Below are 21,195 nucleotides of genomic sequence, written 5' to 3' on the forward strand. Positions count from 1 at the left end.
TCCTTTAGTTCATCTTACAACCTCCCACCCTAATGGGACAGCAAATACCTCAGTTGATACATTACCATTCTATCTTACAATAAGACTAATCTATTCCTTATTTTTGATGACATGATGTCAGCATGTTTATTTTCCTGGCACGTGGTCATGTTTGGAGCCAATAGATCTGCTTCAATAACTATGAAAACCATGCCACCCACCATTAAATGTGAAATGCTCATGCCATCTGTGTCTCTGTAAAAGTACCATGCCATCCATACCATGTATCTGTAAAAGTACCAGATACAAAAGTGCAACAATCCAATGTTGTGCAACAATCAACAATCCAGTTGGAACAATGCAAAACAATGTATCGGTACAGCAAACAATGTAACGATACATTAAAGTATCGTCAGTATTCACTAAAAAGGCGGATTATTTAAGAAGTGACAACGTTTCTGTTGTCCTAATCATCTTTTATCAATAAACTTACATTAATGATTACATCTCAGGTATAAATACGCAGTGTTTTCAGAATAGTGTTTCAAAATATTATTTCATTTTAGTGACATTCATAGGCTATTTTTAAATCCCATTTTATTTAAATTTGCTATTCCAATTACTATTTGTTTCACTAAAACCTGTATTAATGAATTCGAGCTTAAAGTTCCATCAAGTATATACAACTTTATTTTGCCACTTAAAAGTTGTTTTAATTTGAACTTGGAACTCAAAACTGTTTGCAAGAACAGAAGATAACAAGAGGCTTTCAGGAGCGCCCATTGGGGAGGGGAAGGGGGATTGCGGTCTGCAGGGACCAATTTCTCCTTTTATTTTGAAAAATAATTTTCCTGGTATTTTCAAAAAATTAAATATACAAAAATATACCCCCCCCCGTCCCCCGCCACATTTTGAAAACATCTTTATTTTTTTCAAACGAGCCTGATTTCGTTCGCCAGCTTTCAAGTATTGCCATTCATTCAGAATAAAATTATAAATAAAATATTATGATAAAAATAAATTAAATAAAAATTACTTGTTTTTGTCTTTCGAGGCTACTTGTGTTCAGCAATCTTTCTAGCTCTTCGATTTTCTTTTTATGAACAGCCAATTCGCCAATTGTTGTTGGTCCATATTTATCAACCCATGGAATATTGTAACCAAGAAATGTTCTAGTTGAAATGTCAATTTTCTGCCTTTTTGAAGACGCTGGCCTATCATAATTGCTTTGACAGGAGGAGCCATCAAATGAAGAAATAAACCAGTTCTGCTCCTGAAATTCAATTAGGCATACTGAATAAACACTAAATCAAGAATATTAAACAACAGCTAAAATTAAAAATCATTGATTACATACATATTGTTGTTCTCTTTATCAGTTTCCAACTGGTGCTGCAACAATGAATAAACCAATATTCCACAAACGCTACAATATTTTATTGTAACCTGACCTAAACTAACCTAACCCCTACCCCACCACCTAATTAATGTATAAATATATAGCCCAAATTATATAATTCCAATGTGTTCTGTCACCCGCCACTTGTTTTCCACTGAGCTTGAATTGCAATTATCAAGTATTTTGCATTAGGTTGCATAGGTTGCATCAAGCTTGGCAAATCGTAGACAGAGAAAAGCCAAGACAGATAGTTCAAGTAATTGAGAGGCAAATGTTTAGATGGCTGGGGCTGCACGGAGTCCTTATCATTGTTGGGTGGTATAGTTCCCTAAGAATCATAATATGGAATTTTTTTTTTAGTTCCCAGTTAACAGGCCAATGAGTCCATTGAGATTTTTTGGAATTTAGTTGTTCTTTTTTTAACAAGAAATGAACTTGAACAAATATACTATTAACATCCTATTAATCAAAGTTTTAACAAATGAGCCCTTACTCTCTATTGAACGAATGAACAATTTATTCAGCTATTACAATAAAATCATTGATTACAAACATAGTGTTTAGTAGTATCACAAAAACTTTAATAGGAATTAAATGAATAAACTAAATATTATAAGGGCATAGGAGAGGCATTTGGCTCATATTTTTGCCCTTTGTCCCCCTAGATTTCGACAAATAGATTTTGACCCCACATTTTCATGAATTAACGTTACTGGATGTGCTTCCAAAAATAATAAAAAATATCAAATTAAAATAAAGCTTAAAATGATATATTAACGATATATATATAAATGATAAAATGGAATATATATATATATATATATATATATATATATATATATATATATATACTCTGTAAAATGATATATATACATGACATTTAATTAAACATTATTTAATTAAAATACTTAATGAAATGTGCTATTCAAATTTAAATTGATTCACAAAAGTTAAATTAAAACTGGATAAAGGGGACTGTGGCCACAATTTTCACATGGTGCCCCTAAGAGTGGTGGTCTATGTCATTATATATCTGAACACAGGAGACTACTACTGCTAATCACACTGACCACCCCAAAATTGAACCCTTACCCAATGTCTGATCATGAAGCACAGGTTCTGTGATACAGTGCCAAGCCTGGAAGAACTGATGGTAACTGGCACATTGTAAAGTAGAAGAATAGTAACATAAGTCTAGATGGGTGCAAAAGGAAAGTACACAGTGGAACAAACTTGGTCAGGTTGATACCCTAGGTCACCAAAAGGTATACAGACAATAACACATTCAAGCCTAACAGGAAGCTGCCATAATTTAGTAAATAAGCTTGTATGATATCGATTAGCACTGTCTACCATACCAGAGGGAAGGCTGAGATACCATATGGCAGGCTTCCACCCAAATCTGATATCTGAATGCTATCGTGTTGACTCTGCTACAGAATGAACACCTTGGACATGCAGGGTGTTATTTCATTTATTGGACTATGGAAAACATTAATGGTAACTGTTGAGATCATAGACCTTTCATCCCCAGAAGGCATGAGTGGTGACTCGGGCGTTTTGCTAGATGGTGAATTGTCAGATTCATTGCTTGTGAAATTTCAATCCTATCATCCCTTTGAGGAAGAGACTCAAAAGCAGCCTGATATATCTAACAAAAACCATGTTCAGGGGGAATAATCCCTTGAAATTTATCAAGCAATGACCACAATGCAGAAAAAAAATCTGTTGAGGAACAATACAGTGGGAGAAGGAAATTATTGGTCAGACCTACTTCTAAGGATTGAGGTCTACTTGCTACCAACAATAGTAAGTGATGGTGATCCTTAACTCTCCTTCAAGGGTTGAGGGCTGCTTGTTACTGACAACAGCGAGGAGTGGTGATCCTTTTACTCTCCTTCAAGAGTCAAGGGACGCCTGCCCAAGCTGACGGGTGGAGCTCTCTAAGGGAGCAGGGAAATCAGTTGCAGACACCTGGATACCACCAAGGAAGGCTCTTCTAGATAGGAAACAAAATAGACCGGCAAGCATTATCTCAAAATACCATTTTCAAGAGGGCACCAAAGATCCAAAGGACTAGGCTTGAGGATGGGAAAATTATCCCTACTCATGGCACTGTTGTTAGTGATTCTGGTAAAAAAGAAAAAAGGACAAAGGAAAAAAGCCCAGTGTGCAGATGAAAAGACAAGCTTCATAGATGCTGCAAAACTCAACTTAATCAGTGTGACAAATCATCTCAACAAAAACTGCATTAAAGAGATGCACTGTATAATAAAATCTTGAGCAAGATTTATTTCTGTCAAGACACTTATCCACGAACTTGGAGGGCAACTCAATTAGGGTTCAACATTGGGACAAAAACAGAAACTGAATGGGTGAAGAAGGTAATAAATGGTGCTGGTGCAACAGATTCCTTAGGTGAGAGAATATAATTACAACAAGGTGTCATGTCAACAGGGTTGCAAGATATACTCACTTAGCCACTGATGAGGACCTGCTTGAAGAAACCAAGAGGCGTAATTTCCGACTCTCAATTGATAAAAAGAGTACGTACTTCCTGAACCACTTCATAAGAGGATAGCAGAACCCTATTAAATAAGGTAATTGATACACTAGTTTGGCATGAGAACTATACATTATATTTACGTAGTTTAGAATTAAATGTGTTGCATAGGTGTCTTTGCATGCCCATCATATCTTTACCATTATCAAATTAGAATTCCTCTTCTGATATTTTGACTGTTGGTTACAACATCTTATAGCAAGACTTTTAGAGACATTGGGTCTCTAGTTTTAGAGGATTTGCTTAAAGAATTAAGATCATTTCATGTTTTATCAGAATTATATAAATAGTTGAATTGTCATGATTATTCTAAATGTACTGTATTGTTATCAGCCATCTAAGTTATTATGGAGGCAAGGAGTCAGCTGACAGCCTTTGCGCAGAGACTTTAGAGTTGCTGTTTTTTTTTTAGTTTGGGTGTCTAAAATTGAGTAGGTCAACATCTTTTAGCCCATTACTTAATCGTTTATCCCTTAATTTTAAAGGAATTCTTTCAGTTAATGTTGCTTTTAGTTCCTTACTGGTAATAACTATGGAAATTTGTATTGCTGTTGCCTAGACTATGCATTTCTTTTGATAAATGACCCTCATTATAACGAACCATCACGTGGAGTAGTAGGCTAGGTTTTGATTTTAGTTCTACTAAAAAAGAAGAAAAACTTTTAGCGTTTCAACTCCCCTTAAGGAAACCCTATAATACTGTGGAACTACTATAAAACATTCTAAAATACTGACTTATATCATTCCTAAAAGCACACTGCTTTACTTTACCTCCTTCTCCCAAATATGCAAATATACACCTCTAATTGTATTCTTGGTGCTTGATTACTGTTAAATTAATTAATTATCCAAAGTTTGGGAACCATTGAATTGAGCATATATAATTTGGACTACTTATTTACACATTGGGGGGAGGGGTGAAGATAAAAATTCCATTAAAAGTCCCAGCAACAGTCATAGAGCCTTAATTATACACTGGAAAGATGTTTTGAGGTACCTATGCCTACTCCTTCCCTCTCCAAAGGGCACTGACCTTTTGCAATGTTTGTTTTGTAGAGGTCAAAATTCTAAATTACAAGGTTTTAAGAGCTGTAAACATGTTTAGGAAAAACCCTTGATATGGCTTAAAATTATACTGGAAAAATAGGAATCACATTTCTAGGAATTTGAGCCAATAAAAAGGAGATTGAAAACCATAACTTCTATTGTCAAAATTTAAATAGGCATAGACCAGTCATGAATGCAACATTCTAGGCCCTAGAAGTAAGAAAAAGGTTTAGGTAGCTGCTTGGCCACAGCTTCCAAGGGTATATTTTGGGCCCTGGATTCATTCTTGAAAATTTCATTCAATTATCTCAACTACTTTTAAAACTAGCAAGAAGCCCCTTCAGAATTTTATTGTTTTTCCTCATGGAAAGTTAAACCACCCAATATTTACAAATAAAAATTAGGGGAATTATACACATGATTCCATTACTGACATAGAAACAATGTGAACATGCTACCTGATATTTTTTATGCTCTTTTATCTTATTCCTATGTCAGTAATGGAACTGTGGATGCATTTGTTAAATTAAGAAACAAGGAATTGCTTAAAGGTTCCCAAATGGATGGGCTCAAAATTGAACTTGCAATGCTAAGGTAAGATACCCAGTAATTGGACAGCTAATCACTGCTTTAACAGTTAAATCACTGTAAAATCTCTATTATACCACCTAGAAATTTGTTTGTTTTTTCACCATTTAAATTGTCTGTTTTTTTTTTCTTTAATAATAATATAATAAGCTTGAATACTGTAGCCATGAATAGTGCAGACTATTTTAAATGCAATAATAGTTGGTAGTGGAGCCAAGGCTTGGCCATAAATTTAAAGCTTGATCCCTATCTTTGAAAATCTTGTCTAATCAGTAAATATTGAGAACTTTTCATAAATGATCTACAAATAAAGTGAACATACCACTCAATGTCTTTTTTATGCTCATTCTGAATCAGGGACAGATCTGGAGCAAAATCTTGGGGGAGACCCAATGTGACAAGGGAACCAATGTGCAAAATCTTGGGGGGGGGGGCAATGTGACAAAGGTACAGATCATTGGCATATTTATTCTAAAAAAAGAGTGGAAAAAAGAAAAAAAACAACAATATAAATATTTGGGAAATTTTAAAATGGAATTTGAGACAAAAATGATTTCTATACTCCAAAAGAGCATAAAAAAGGCATGAAGTGGTATATTCACTTTATTTGTAGGTGATTTATGTGAACTTCTCAATATTTTGAGAAGGATTTTAAAGTTAGAAAAAAGTATCTGAATCAGAGGCAGATTCAATCTTGGATAGGTTTAATCTTAGGCAAGTGTTGTAAAGTAGAACAATTGCATTTAAATAGGCTTGACTGTAGGAGTAAATTATGACTAAAATTAAATATTAAAAAATAAAGTTTTCCAGGATTGTAGTCAGCCAGTTCTAAGTAGGCCTAACTTAGAGTAAAGAACCAGTATCCAATTGAGCAAAATTATGTAAAACTAAAACCCTCAAACCTTGTTACCAAAGAGAAATTGAGAAGAATTGCATAGGGTAAAGATAATGATGATTCAACAGTTTTTTGTAAAAAAAAAAAAAAAACAACACACTTTCTAATCCAGAAGGCTTAATTTAAATATTTTTGGTTTGAAAAGGGTTTCAGTATGAAGAAAAAATCTCTAAAGATCTAACTTTTTGATTAAAAGTTTGGAGTTTTATTAGAAAAGGGTACAAAACTCTAATTTTCTTAAATTGGAGCCTTTTCACCTACAAATTCAACAGAATAAAACGTTATCTGTTTTTGATGTAAGTCAGAACCCAATTCAACATCTGTCAAAATACTTGCAGACAAATCCTAGTAGATTCAATATGCCTATTCTTTTTACTTTATTTTTTTGTTTCTCTCCAACTTTTTTAAATGTGTAAATGTATAAAATACTATTCAGATAGTGAAAGCTAAAAACTTAGAAAAAACTGCCTCAAGTATAGGGACAAAATTGGATAATCATAGGGAGTGTCATTGTGTGACCTAGGTCTCTATAATATAATATGTGACATAATAGTGTGATATAGGTTTCATTATAAATGCTATCTGGAATTGCCCACTTTCTCTCAGCTTTAATGGTCCAGCAAAGGTTTCTCTGTTGTTCACAGTTAAAGTGTTGTTTAACATTTGACCAGTTCAAAGTTAATCTACCAGTTTAATCGACTTTGAAAATTTTTAGTTTTGACTATCCTTTGTCTGGAAAGCCTAAAATTCTTGAAATATATATGGCCTAGTTTGTGACACCAAGGAGTTTAACATGTTTCATTAGCATTTTGGGTGGGATACAAATTCTACACTAATTAAGGAGGGATTCAGAGAGAACATTTTGTATTTTACAGCTTGGGATCTATTTGAAAGAAAACATGTATAAAATTTACTAAGAGAGGGTCTACTTCAAATTTATTCAGTTACAAATAAATTAGGGTGTTGTGATCAAACCAGTCAAAGGGTTAAAAATATGAACATAGCATGAGGCCAAGTAGCAGCTCCTCAGATGATGGTAAAATCTTGCATCAAATCAGTAAAATTACAATTGAAAAAAAACTTTTTTTAATGTTTTTTCCATGTGAAATATTATCACAAATAATAATCATCAAAATCTCTTGTTGTTGAGAAAGTACCTGTAAATTTGACAACTATGTTTTCATCAGAATTTCAACACCAATTGTTTCCCATCTGTATTACATGTTTAGTGAAGTTTTGACAGAGTCACCTATATTTTGACAGGGCCTGTTGCTGTCTGTCAAAAATTTTGACAAGATTGCTACAAAATATTCTGAAAATAAATGAATCTCATAATACATTATTCAATTAATATTGAATAATGTTTTAATAATTCATTGTTCTAATTAAAAATTGTATTCCTCCATTAATGAGAGATGATTTTTTACAGTTTAATATTGAAATGAATTTTGAATGTTGTGTAGTTGAATGTTTTTGCTTAATAATGAAAAACTCTTAATTGTAGCAATATACCATCGTCCCTCTTCTAGTAAAGTAAATTGGAAAATATATTTACCTTTCAAGACTGCATATTCCATTCATGATCCTTGGTGACTTTAACATAGACCTAATGAGATGTTTACCTTCAGACTGTCAAGGGACTGATAATTATACATTACAGTTTTTAGAATGTTCTTTGAAAGATCTTAAGCCGAACTGGCAAGCCATGACAAAAACCAACAAAGAGAAAAATCTAAAAAAAAACAAAAAAACAAACGAGACTGTGGCCAGTGGAGAGAAAAGAAAACAACAAAAACAAAACAACGCGGATATTTCGCCTGTATACAAACAAGGCGTCTTCAGCACGAAAGAAACACAATAAGAACAAGATAAAAAAAAACAAGATAAAACTAAAACCCACTAAAACCACCACCAAAAAAAACAAAAAAAAATGTAAAATTGGCGCAAACTGATCCACGTAGGGAAAAGAAGCTAAATTAGAGTTACTTCAGTGAGGACACCAGAGTAACTGAGGAAAAATAAAAAAACCTTAAATTACTTTAATTATTCTGTTGCGAAATAATCCTTTTGTTAGCTATTACTGAAGCAAATCGTTTTGGTCTAGCAGGTAAAATAGTCCCCTGGTGATTATTTAAAATCTTAACTCCCTTGTTGACTGTTGATTCACTCTTTAGAAGGTTATCATAAATTGAGTCAATATTTAAATTACCAGTGTCCCGATTTATGGAAAGGTTAGCAAACATAGGTTTTTTTAATTTCTATGGCTTCCCTCGCCCATTGGGTGTAACCCTTATCATTAGAAATAGCCAAGGCTTCATCAAATTTTACAAAATGATCTGGTTGAAGCCAAATATGCTCTGCTAAAGCTGAAACGAAAGTTTCTGGAGGCTTGCTTAATTGTAGGGTTTTTTCTATTGAGTTTCGGTGTTCAATAAACCTTTCAACAAATTGTTGGTGAGTCCTACCAATATAAAACTTCCCACAAGAACACGGAATTTTATAAACCCCACTTACTAAATTTCCCCGAGTTAGATCCTTACCAGAACTAAAAAAACTACCCATTGGCCTCAACGATTGGAAACATGTATCAATACCAAATTTACGTATAACCCGTGAAAGTTTCTCACCCAAACCAGGTAGGCCTACATATGGTAATGAAATGAAGCTTTTTGATACAACTAAATCTACAGACTAAGAAAAATCAATAACCCATCTATCCTGTTTAACCTGGCTATTTTCATTTATTTCATCAATGAACTTAATTTGATGACTATTACAAAACCAGATATCACTAAAGTATAACAATCAAGAATCTAGAAATCCCTGGGAACCTATTCTAATATATCTCTCCGCTAATGAAATTACAACCCTCCTTTTCACCGACATAGGGTAGTAAGAATGAAAATTTAAATACCTATCATTGTGCGTTGGTTTTCTGTAAATCGAGAAAAGTAAATGGAGATCCCTATTAAATAATAAAATATCCAGAAAAGGTAATTTATTATTATCCTCAAACTCAATTGTAAATTTAATATCATTATCAAAACTATTTAAATGCTTACAAAATAGGTCTAAGGAGTCCAATCCATGTTTCCAAAAGCACACCACATCATCCATGAACCTACCCCAGAAGCAAGGGGAGATTCTAAAACTGTTTATAGTGGAGGTTTCAATGGCATCTATGAATAGATTTGCCAATAAAAGAGAAAGAGAAGCCCCCATAGGTAACCCAAAAATTTGTCTATAAAACTCCCCTCGAAAACCAAAAGAAACAGAAAATTCATTTACCAGAATAATTAGTCTCATAATGACTTCAAATTGGCTAAAGTCACATCCTGTATTAAATCAAAGTGTTTTTCTAATTTACTTTTTAAAATATCCTCGCACCTTTTTAAATCACAATTTGAATACATGGACACAACATCAAAACTGCAAAGAATTGAACTATCCTCCAGCGTGAAATTTCGCAATTTATTAGTAAGATCAGTCGAATTTTTTAAATATGATTTTTGTGTTCCCAAAGGTGGACACAAAGCTACCGACAACCATTTTCCTAATTTTGAAACAGGTGACGGAAAAGTTGACACAATGGGGCGGAGGGGGGCTCCAGTCTTATGAATCTTAGACCAAACGATTTTACGATTTAACGATTTCTTAGACATTTCACAAAAAAATGACATTAAAATCCTTTCAGATTTGAAAAAGGATAAATTCCTTACTATCACCAGAGCCGATAAGGGAAACACGATCGTAATTATGAACACTGAAGACTATAATAATCATATGAAATCCATTATATCTTGATTTTGATCATACAGATAAATATTTAAAATCAACAAGAAAGGAATTGGAATCACTGAAAAACAATTTTCACATCACCCCATAGTTTAATAACAAATATTATTACAGGGGTTGTTTACCATCCAAAATTTATGGTCTACCTAAGATTCAACAGACTAGAGCCCCCTCCACCCCATTGTGACAACTTTTCCGTCCCCGATTTTGAAATTAGGAAAATGGTTGTTGGTAGCTTTATGTCCACTTTTGGGAACACAAAAATCATATTTAAAAAATTCGACTGATCCTACTAATAAATTGCGAAATTTCACGCTGGAGGATAGTTCAATTCTTTGCAGTTTTGATGTTGTGTCCATGTGTTCAAATTGTGATTTAAAAAGGTGCGAGGATATTTTAAAAAGTAAATTAGAAAAACACTTTTATTTAATACAGGATTTGACTTTAGCCAGTTTGGATACTGAAGTCATTATGATACTAATTATTCTGGTAAATGAATTTTCTTTTTATTTTGGTTTTCGAGGGGAGTTTTATAGACAAATTTTTGGGTTACCTATGGGGGCTTCTCTTTCTCCTTTATTGGCAAATCTATTCATAGATACCATTGAAATTTCCGCTAAAAACAGTTTTAGAATCTCCCCTTGCTTCTGGGGTACGTTCATGGATAATGTAGTTTGCGTTTGGAAACATGAGTTGGGCTTCTTAGACCTATTTTATAAACACTTAGATAGTTTTGATAATAATATTAAATTTACAGTTGAGTTTGAGGAAAATAACAAATTACCTTTTCTGGATATTTTATTAATTAAAAGGGATCTCCATTTACTTTTCTCAATTTAAGGAAAACCAACGCACAATGATAGGTATTTAAATTTTCATTCTTGCCACCCTATGTTGGTGAAAATGGGGGTTGTAATTTCACTAGTGGATAGAGCCTTTAGAATTTTTTACCAGGAATTTCTGGATTCGAAATTGTTATACTTGAGGGATATTTTGTTTTGTAATAGTTATCCAATTAAGTTCATTGATTCTGCATTCTGGATTCGAAATTGTTATACTTGAGGGATATTTTGTTTTGTAATAGTTATCCAATTAAGTTCATTGATAAAATAATTGAAAATAGACGGGCTAAACATGATAGTAGGGTTATTAGGGTTTCTCAGTCTTTAGATTTAGTTGTATCAAAAAGCTTCATTTCATTACCATATGTACCTGGTTTGGGTGAGAAACTTTCACGGGTTTTACGTAAATTTGGTATTGATACATGTTTCTAATCGTTGAGGCCAATGGGTAGTTTTTTTAGTTCTGGTAAGGATTTAACTCGGGGAAATTTAGTAAGTGGGGTGTATAAAATTCCGTGTTCTTGTGGGAAGTTCTATATTGGTAGGACACACCAACAATTTGTTGAAAGGTTTATTGAACACCGAAAATCAATAGAAAAAACCCTACAATTAAGCAACCCTCCAGAAACATTCGTTTCAGCTTTAGCAGAGCATATTTGGCTTCAACCAGATCATTTTGTAAAATTTGATGAAGCCTTGGCTATTTCTAATGATAAGGGTTACACCCAATGGGCGAGGGAAGCCATAGAAATTAAAAACATATGTTTGCTAACCTTTCCATAAATAGAGACACAGGTCATTTAAATATTGACCCAGTTTATGATAACCTTCTAAAGAGTGAATCAACAGTCAATAAGGGAGTTAAGATTTTAAATGATCACCAGGGGACTATTTTACCTGCTAGACCAAAACGATTTGCTTCAGTAATAGCTAACCAAAGGATTATTTCACAACAGAATAATTAAAGTAATTTACAGTTTTTTTATTTTTCCTCAGTTACTCTGGTGTCATCACTGAAGTAACTCTAATTTAGCATCTTTTCCCTACGTGGATCAGTTTGCGCCAATTGTACAGTTTTGTTTGTTTTTTTTTTGGTGGTGGTTTTATTGGTTTTTAGTTTTATTTTTTTGTTTTTTTTATCTTGTTCTTCTTGTGTTTCTTTCGTACTGAAGACGCTTTTTTTTTATACAGGCGAAATATACGCGTTGTTTTGTTTTTGTTTTTTCCTTTTCTCTCCACTGGCCAGAGTCTCGTTTGTTTTGTTTTTTTTTTAGATTTTTCTCTTTGTCGGTTTTAGAATGTTCTTTTTCTAGTAATCTATATCTGGCTTGTTTTATTCCGTCATGTGTAGCCAACTCATCTACTTTGCTTATTGACAATATTCTCTTGCCTTATACATGTGAGGCTATGTCTGTGATTATGGACTAATCATCAGATCATTGTATGATTATGTTGGACTATAAGATCCAAAAGACTTTGATTAGGGAGATCATTACAAGAAAGAGGAATCTTTCACTTAAGAATATACACAATTTAAAAGTAGCCCTTGGTGATGTAGATTGGAGGGGAGTTTTAGAAGAGAGAGATCCTAATACATTGTTGGATATTTTTTTTATAGAGTATTAAATGAACAATTATATCATCACTGTCCTGAAAAAATACATCATAAGAAACTTTTCCACAAAAACCATGGATTAATGAGTCACTTGTGAGATCAGTTAATGAAAAAAATCATCTATATAAGATAAGAATGAACTATCCATCACCCGATAATAGCCTATTAAATGATTTAAAAATTATAAAAATCTGTTGGTGAAAACTCCTAGAATGAGTGAGAAAAGATATTTTGAAAATTCTTTAAGGAATGCAGATTCACCCAAAAAAAACAAGGGATCTAATTAAACAAAAGATTGAAAACAATATAATTTTTACCCAGAATTAGTACTAGATAAAAATGGTCTTGATTCAAAGGAAAATTGAGCAGTGCTCATTTTGCTAGTATTGGTTCTGATGTTACTCATGGTCTTGGCTTGACTTCAGCTCATTCATATAAAAAATGCCTTCCTCAATTAGAGGATACAAGTATGTTTTTGACCCCAGTTAGTCTTGATGAATTCTAAAAAAATTTAATAGATTTAAATAGAGGTAACTCATTAAGTTTGGATGGACTTTCAACTAATCTTATGAAACACCTTGCATCTGTAATTCATACACATCTTGTTTATATTTTTTAATTTGTGTTTATCTTCTGGGGTATTCCCTACTGAATGGAAAATTACCCAAGGTATTCCATGGTATAAAAAAGATGATAAAACTAATGTTGATAATTTCCAACTTATTTCAATACTTTCTCCTTTGTCAAAGATTTTAGAAAAGTTATTTCACAAAAGAATTTTGTCTTATTTGGATAAAAAAAATTTTTTTAACCAAAAGCCAGTTTGGGTTGTTCTACTGAACAAGCAGCTTCAGCCCTTTTGCTGAAAACTAATGATGGACTGAATAATGGTAATTATGTATCATAGACTTTCTACAATATAAAAAAGAGCATTTGATACTCTAAATCATTCCATTTTGTTTGAAAAATATAACTACTGGAATTTGTGGAAAGGTATTGGATCTAATAAAGTTGTATATACAAAATTGTGGATTCAAAGTAGACCTACAAGGCCATCTGTCTCAGCCTAACTCCCTGAGTAATATTGGGTTGCCCAAGAGTCTATACTTGAACTGTTACTATTTTTTATATATATAAATGATCTCCCTAATTGTCTATCCTAGCACTCATGCTTGCAGATGATACAGCAGTATCTATTGAAGCTAAAACCTCTTCATGAATGATCAAGAATATAGCATCTGAAATGAATTCAGTTATCCAGTAGTTTTCTTGTAATTGTCTAGTTCTCAATTTGTCTGAGACAGAATTTATGGTTTTTGGGAGATCTGAGCAAGGAGTTGCCAAAGTTGGGATTGATGAGTTAGTTGTTTCTGGGTGTAGAAATAGACAGGTTAAGACATATAGATATTTTGGGATTATTCTTGATGATCTTTTATGTTTCCATAGTCATTCTGACCATCTCCATATAAAATTAGCGCAAAAAATTTAGGATGTTTACATTGATTAAAGGATGTTTTTCCTTTTTCAATTATTAAAATTCTTTATCATTCTTTAATAGAATCATACCTAAGATATTGTCCCATTATTTACCTAAATACATTTCCTAATAATTTTAAACCCCTCCAGACATTGCAAAATAAAGCTGAAAGAATCCTTGGTACTTTCTTTCATCATCCTGCACAACTTCCAAAATCTTTCTGAAACAAAAACTTTATTTTTATTTCTTCATATATTAAACCTTAATCAACTTAGGGATTTGCAATTATTGCATTATGATATTCAGTCTCCAGCAAGGTATTTTTATGAATCACAAATTCTTGTCACCCCTATTTGCTCACTTGCTTCTTCATCTGCTCATTTTGGAGCATACAGAATCCCTTTTGTTAATTGTGAAATAGATAAATTTTCAATAAAATACCAAATCCTTTCTATAGCAAATAGGCTAAAATTAAATAGTAAATTTAAAAATCTTAATAGCCAATCACTTTCAAAGACTAAATTAGTAGAAAGAAAGTATTAACCTTTGATGATGGGGTGATTCTTTTTGATAATTTGCTTCTTAGTATTATTTTTAGATTTTGCTATGCTGTGGTAGCCTCCTTTGTCCTTCTTCTTCTATATGTTAGGATGTTTTTTGGTTTATCTTCTTCATCTTTATTTTTGGTGTACTTGAACTAATTGTAAAAATTGTCAGCCTTCCTTTCAAGCCTAGCTCCCTGTTGGCTTTATTTAATTATTTGTGTTGTTTATCATTTGTATGAAATAAAATCTATCTATCTATCTATAATAGAAGCCAGTATTTGCATTTGAATTTGGTGGAAGGAACATTTTTAGCTGTTTTGGTAGCCTATTCCATTACATTAGACAAGAATTGTTGACACTTGGAACACAGTTTTGTCAATATAATATTAGCTGCCATTTTAAATTAATTTTATCAAGAAAAAGCTGCATTGGCTACAATATGGGTACATTTTAGAGAAGATCAGATGAATCTTGATGCAGTGGTGCTGATCTGAACTTTTTTCCAAAAAATAACAAAGTAATAACAGTTCGAGTGTTAAATAGCTTAAAATTTTTTGGAGCTCATTTTGTGTCAAAAACAGGAAACTGATTGAATTGAATAGGCCTATTATTTTCTCATCTGGGTGTATTGAATATAGTTTCCATGTTTTGCATTGTCAAAATACAACAAAGGCTCTTAGAGCTGGTGTTTTTACCCCCACACCTATATATACCAATTCAGGGTACATATTTGGGTAAATTTCTACCAAATCATATTATTGACTTACGCATAAGTGAATATATCACTTGATGCCTTTTTGGTCAATATCTACCAAATCATATTATTGAGTTAGGAATAAAGTGAATAAACTATTCAATGCCTTTTTTTATGCTGATTACAAATATAATAAGCATTTCTATCGGAAATGAATTTCAGCCCCCCCCCCCCCCAAATAGCGAATACCGAACCCAACCAAACCCTGAATTGGCATATATAGGGGGGGCTGAAATTCATTTCCGATAGAAATGCTTATTATATTTGTAATCAGCATAAAAAAAAGGCATCGAATGGTGTATTCACTTTAGTCCTAACTCAATAATATGATTTGGTAGATATTGACCGCCTTTTTTTATGCTGATTACAAATAGGCTACAGTAATCATTTCTATCAGAAATGAATTTCAGCCCTCCCCCTATTAATGCCAATTCAGGGTAGGCTATATATTTCTACAACCTAACCTACCCCTGAATTGGCATATATAGGGGGGGGGGGCTGAAATTCATTTCCAATAGAAATGATTATTATAGCCTATATTCATAATCAGCATAAAAAAAGGCAGGTCAATCTAAACCAAATCATATTAGCCTATTGAGTTTCGAATAAAGTGAATAAACATTTCCATGCCTTTCTTTATTCTTATTACAAATATAGCCTAATAATCCTTTCTATCAGACATTAATTTCAGCCCCCCCCCCCATATAGGCTATACATAGCCTAACCTAACCCTGAATTGGCAGATATGGGGGGGGCTGAAATTCATTTCCAATAGAAATGCTTAATATATTCGTAATCAGCATAAAAAAAGGCATCAAATGGTGTATTCACTTTAGTCCTAACTCAATAATATGATTTAGTATATATTGACCAAAAGGCATTGAATGGTGTATTCACTTTATTCCTAACTCAATAATATGATTTGGTAGATATTGACCTATATTTGTACATTAGAGGTGTGAGAATGCCAGAATTCCAAAAAAGTGGTCTTTCCACAAAGACTTTTACCCTAGTTCTAACTATCTGCTAATCCTAACTGTCTAGGGTGAGCAATGTTTGGCGTAAAAATTATAAACTTTATCCCTAGCCTATTTCAAGTAAGCTAGGTACATATGCCTACCTACCTATCTTGATAGCCTATGCCTATCAAAAAAAACTTTGTCCAGAAAGTATTTAAGCTACCCTTTAAAAATAGTACTTTTTTATTCCTTTTTGACATTATAGGAAACAAAGTTAAAGGTGGAAGAAGCTGTAGCTATAGACAGTTAGGTGCTGTCCCAACTAATGATTCTGCTAAATTTGTATTCAATGCTTTTAACTTTTGAATATTTGCTTTTGGAATCACCGGTTGCCAGGTTTTTGGTAGAACGTATAGGCCAAACCGGAGACTAGGAAGAAATACAATTGGAATATCAGATAACCTACACATAAGTATAGGTCAGAAGCAAAACAGAGCTCTGTGAATGAACAAAAATAACAACCCCTCCACGTGTGACGTCGTAAAATTGACTTGTGCTTCACTGAAAGCAAATATTATACAAAAGCAAAAAGGCAAATTGTGCTTTACACACTCGGTATATCGCAGGCATTCCATGATCTTATTGAAAAACAGCGTTATGTAAGATTAAAAGAATACCTAGCAATAAGCAGAAAATTCACCTCTGCAGTGTTTTGTTCCAAGCTTTTAGCATCTCACCCGCAAATTTACCGGATAAATATCCCCCAGAGGCTCAGGAGCGATAACTTCCTCCAGAGGCTCAGGAGTGATAATTTCCAGCTTCCTAATCCATATGAAGAAGTCTGCCTCGTGCCGAATGCGCACAGATATCAAATACCTTTGAATAGACTGCAGTATGAAAAGAAATTTAATTGTGTAAAGAGCAAAAAAAACTGGTAATTGCAAAAATTTTTTTACAAACAATCTGATTCTTCAACTGAAACTAGAATAATTCCTGAAAATTTTAAATAAGATAGATTTATTTAAGTGCAAACCGCAAAATATTTATGGTGGGTGAGCAATAATTTTAGTTTTCTGTTTCAAACTAGAAAAATACATGAAATTTTTTTAATTAATTTGGTTTTTCTTTTGCTTTAAGCGACTTGTTACGTCAAGCTGAGATTTTTAATGTAGTCAATTTCTAATGTAGTAATTTATCCAACACAATAAAACAAAATATTTTTCTACGAAAATAAAGCACAACGTTATAAATATAATCACACAAGGATTAGGTATAGATGGGTCTGACATTAGTGGCTACTTTGGTGAAGTAATTAATCAAAAAGACAAATCTCAATTAATCAATAATTAATCAATTAAGACAAATACATTCTTAGACCACACTGGCTAAACATGACAAACGAAACTCAGAGAGGAGAGAAAGTAACAAAATGAAAAATAAAATCAAAAAGGGTGAAAAAACGAGGATTTTGTCAGCCAGCGAACCATGAAGATGGAAAAATATAAGCAAATATTTCGACAAGGACCTCCGCCAAGTCGTCCTCAGTGCTAAACAAAAAAAAAAAAAAAAACGAAAATCTAACCTTTCGAAGTTTACTGTACAAAGACAGAACAGACACTGAATAAAAAACCAGGCAGGAATCAATGAAAATTTATTTATTTTCGTTTTCATATTTTGTAAACCCGACCCATCTAGTTCTGTTTGACGAGGCAACCTTAATATCAACTGTTAATGGCGTACCACAAACTTTTAAGGAGGTAATTGAGATAAAAAAAAATATATGAACCAAAATTTAGCAATAAATAGAGATACTGGAGATATTTCATTAAACACAATTTACGACAATTCATTCTTGAAGGACTCAATCAATATTTCCATCCGAAATAACTTAAAACAACCTATTTGCATATCTAACCAAAACCGAAACTGTAGACCAGCTAAAATTATTGCAAGACGAAAGATCTTTGCACAATCATCTTGGTAAATTCATTTTCATTGATTCCTGCCTGGTTTTTTATTCAGTGTCTGTTCTGTCTTTGTATAGTAAACTTCGAAAGGTTAGATTTTCGTTTTTTTTTTCTTTTTTTGTTTAGCACATAGGACGACTTGGCGGAGGTGTTTGTAGAAAAATTTTCTTATATTTTTTAATCTTAATTGTTCGCTGGCTGACAAAATACAAGTTTTTTAACCCTTTTTTATTTTATTTTCAATTTTGTTACTTTCTCTCATCTCTGAGTTTTCGTTTGTCATGTATAGCCAGTGTGGTCTAAGAATGTATTTGCGTTAATCTTACGGTGAGCACTGAATCAATATTGCTTTAGATTTTGGTAATTGTGTTAAGAAACATGTAAATCTTATTTGTCAGTTTGATTTCTTTTAAACTTGTAAAAAACGTCGAATTTTTCCACCTTCTTTACGTTTCAACCTACATTTAGACACACATTCTGAAGGCCCATTTATTCAGAGAATGGGTTTCAAAACTTTAACACATATTTTAAAAGACCATAGATCCAGAAGATACGTCCTTAGTAATAAAATACTTAATTTAAAATCCTTATTATATCAGATTTTGTCCCCTCATTATTTTCATCAAATCTTACAAATATCGCCGAAGGCTTCCAGATACATATTCTATTTAGCAAAAACTCGTTGATTGGAAAAACTCTCAAAACTGGAATTTAAAAAGTTTCAACAAACACGGATTTTCCTTCCTCGATTTTGTCCTGGTCCTCCTTAGAAAAATCTATCCTCTAAGGTTTTCAAATCCGAGGAACTGAGTATTCTTTCAAAAGGACCAAAATTTGCAATGGCTCAAACACACGTAAATACATCAGAAATTATTACGGGCGTTGAGTCTGCTATTTTTAGCTCTCATGGTGAAGTCGAAAATCCAGACCTACTCAGAGGTGAAATTGTAAAGAGTATTCTTGATTAATGGCCATCTTTTTCACTTTCAACTCAATCAAAGGAAGAAATTAAAATCCTCCGAAATTTAAAAAAAGACAAAAACACAGTGATTACGAAAGCGGACAAGGGAAACACAGTTGTAATTATGAATTCTGCAAATTATGAATTAAAAGTAAACACCTTTTTAATGGATAATAATATTTACAAAGAACTAAATTTTGATCCCACGGACAAATACACACAGAAGTTGAGAAATGAACTAGAAATTTTAAAAGATACTAGACTAACTACCCCTCAAATGTACAGAAAATTTTATCCCAAAGGTTGTTCAGCCCCTAAGTTTTATGGTCTGCCTAAAATCCATAAGAAAGATATTCCGTTACATCCAATTGTAGCATGTTATAGTTCTCCAGCTACGGGTATAGGAAGCTTCTTAGCCATCATTTTTAAGCCTCTTTTAAGCACACAGAAATCCTATATTAAAAACTCCATAGATCTTGTTGAGAAGTTAAAATATCAAAGTACAATAGAAAATACCGTCGTATCTAGTTTTGATTCAGTTTCTATGTAGACTTCATGCGATGTTCATAATTGTGAGCAGGCTTTACAAAGAAAATTAGAAGAAAATTCAGCTTGGTCGGATTACAAAACTTTGGAAATTGATACAATAATGACCCTTGTCCGTCTTTGCAACAAGTACTCCTCTTATTTTAAATTCCGAAACAATTTTTTTCTTCAAATAATGGGCTTATCCATGGGCACTGTCTTGTCTCCTTATTTGGCAAATTTTTACATGGATTTCATAGAACAGTCTGCTTTGAATAGTTTCCACTTAAAATACTCCATCTGGTTTCGCTTCGTTGATGGTATCTTTTTTATTTGGGAACACGGAAAAGACTCTCTCAGAGATTTTTTTACAAATTTGAACTCATTTGATTTGAATCTCCAGTTTACAATGGAACTCAAAAATTCAGATAAGCTGCCTTCCTTGGATATTTTGATTATTAAAACTAATTCTTTTCTTGAATTTTCTATATATAGAAAGCCGACTCATAATGATCGAAATCTACATTTCTCTTCCCATCACCCTCCATCTGTGAAAAGAAGGGTAGTAATCTCTTTAGTCGACAAAGTTTTAAAAATTTGTTCCCGTAATCATATAAATTCTGAACTAAATTATGTAAAGGATATTCTTTTCTGCAATGGTTACTCAATCAAACTCATTGAAAATATAATTGATAGACGATTAAAAAAGATAAAAGAACAAAATAGGGAGCTTGTCCCCCTTGATTCAGTTACATCGGCAATTGAGAAAAAAACTTTCATCGTTTTACCATACATCCCGAAACTTGGCGATAAACTTGGAAAAATTTTAAATAAACATAATCTCTCTGTTTCTTTCAAAACCGAACAAAAGGTTAAACATTTTTTTAACTCAGGAAAGGATAAAACAGACTCTGTACTGGGTAGTGGTGTCTAAAGAATCCCGTGTTCTTGTGGAAAGTCTTACATTGGTAGGACCCATCAACAACTAGGTGAGCGTTTGCATGAGCACAAAATTTCAATAGATAAGTCCCTGAGATTAAAAAATAACAATGACAACTTTGATTCGGCATTGGCTTCGCCTATTTTCGTAAACCCGACCCATCTAATTTTGTTTGACGAGGCAACCTTAATATCAACTGTTAATGGCGTACCACAAACTTTTAAGGAGGTAATTGAGATAAAAAAATATATGAACCAAAATTTAGCAATAAATAGAGATACTGGAGATATTTCATTAAGCCCAATTTACGACAGTTTAATCTTGAAGGACTCAATCAACATTTT

At 32.8% G+C, this 21,195-nt stretch overlaps 1 protein-coding gene across 1 annotated transcript in view; it reads right to left on the bottom strand.

Moving 5' to 3' along the window:
- Positions 1-16,830, bottom strand: part of Rad17 (Rad17 checkpoint clamp loader component) — a 163,605-nt gene extending 146,775 nt beyond the window's left edge. Inside the window, exons 1-2 of the mRNA XM_089106907.1 lie at positions 16,698-16,830; positions 1,016-1,252 (exon numbers count right to left, since the gene is read on the bottom strand). Of these exons, the coding sequence (XP_088963033.1) occupies positions 1,016-1,252; positions 16,698-16,718 (258 nt within the window). The 5' untranslated portion in view covers positions 16,719-16,830. The remainder of the gene's footprint in view (positions 1-1,015; positions 1,253-16,697) is intronic.
- Positions 16,831-21,195: the final 4,365 nt, after the last annotated feature.

This window comes from Artemia sp. Qi Xiang Cuo, chromosome 21 (assembly GCF_049724085.1).
Source record: "Artemia sp. Qi Xiang Cuo chromosome 21, ASM4972408v1, whole genome shotgun sequence".
NCBI classification, from domain to species: Eukaryota; Metazoa; Arthropoda; class Branchiopoda; order Anostraca; family Artemiidae; genus Artemia; species Artemia sp. Qi Xiang Cuo.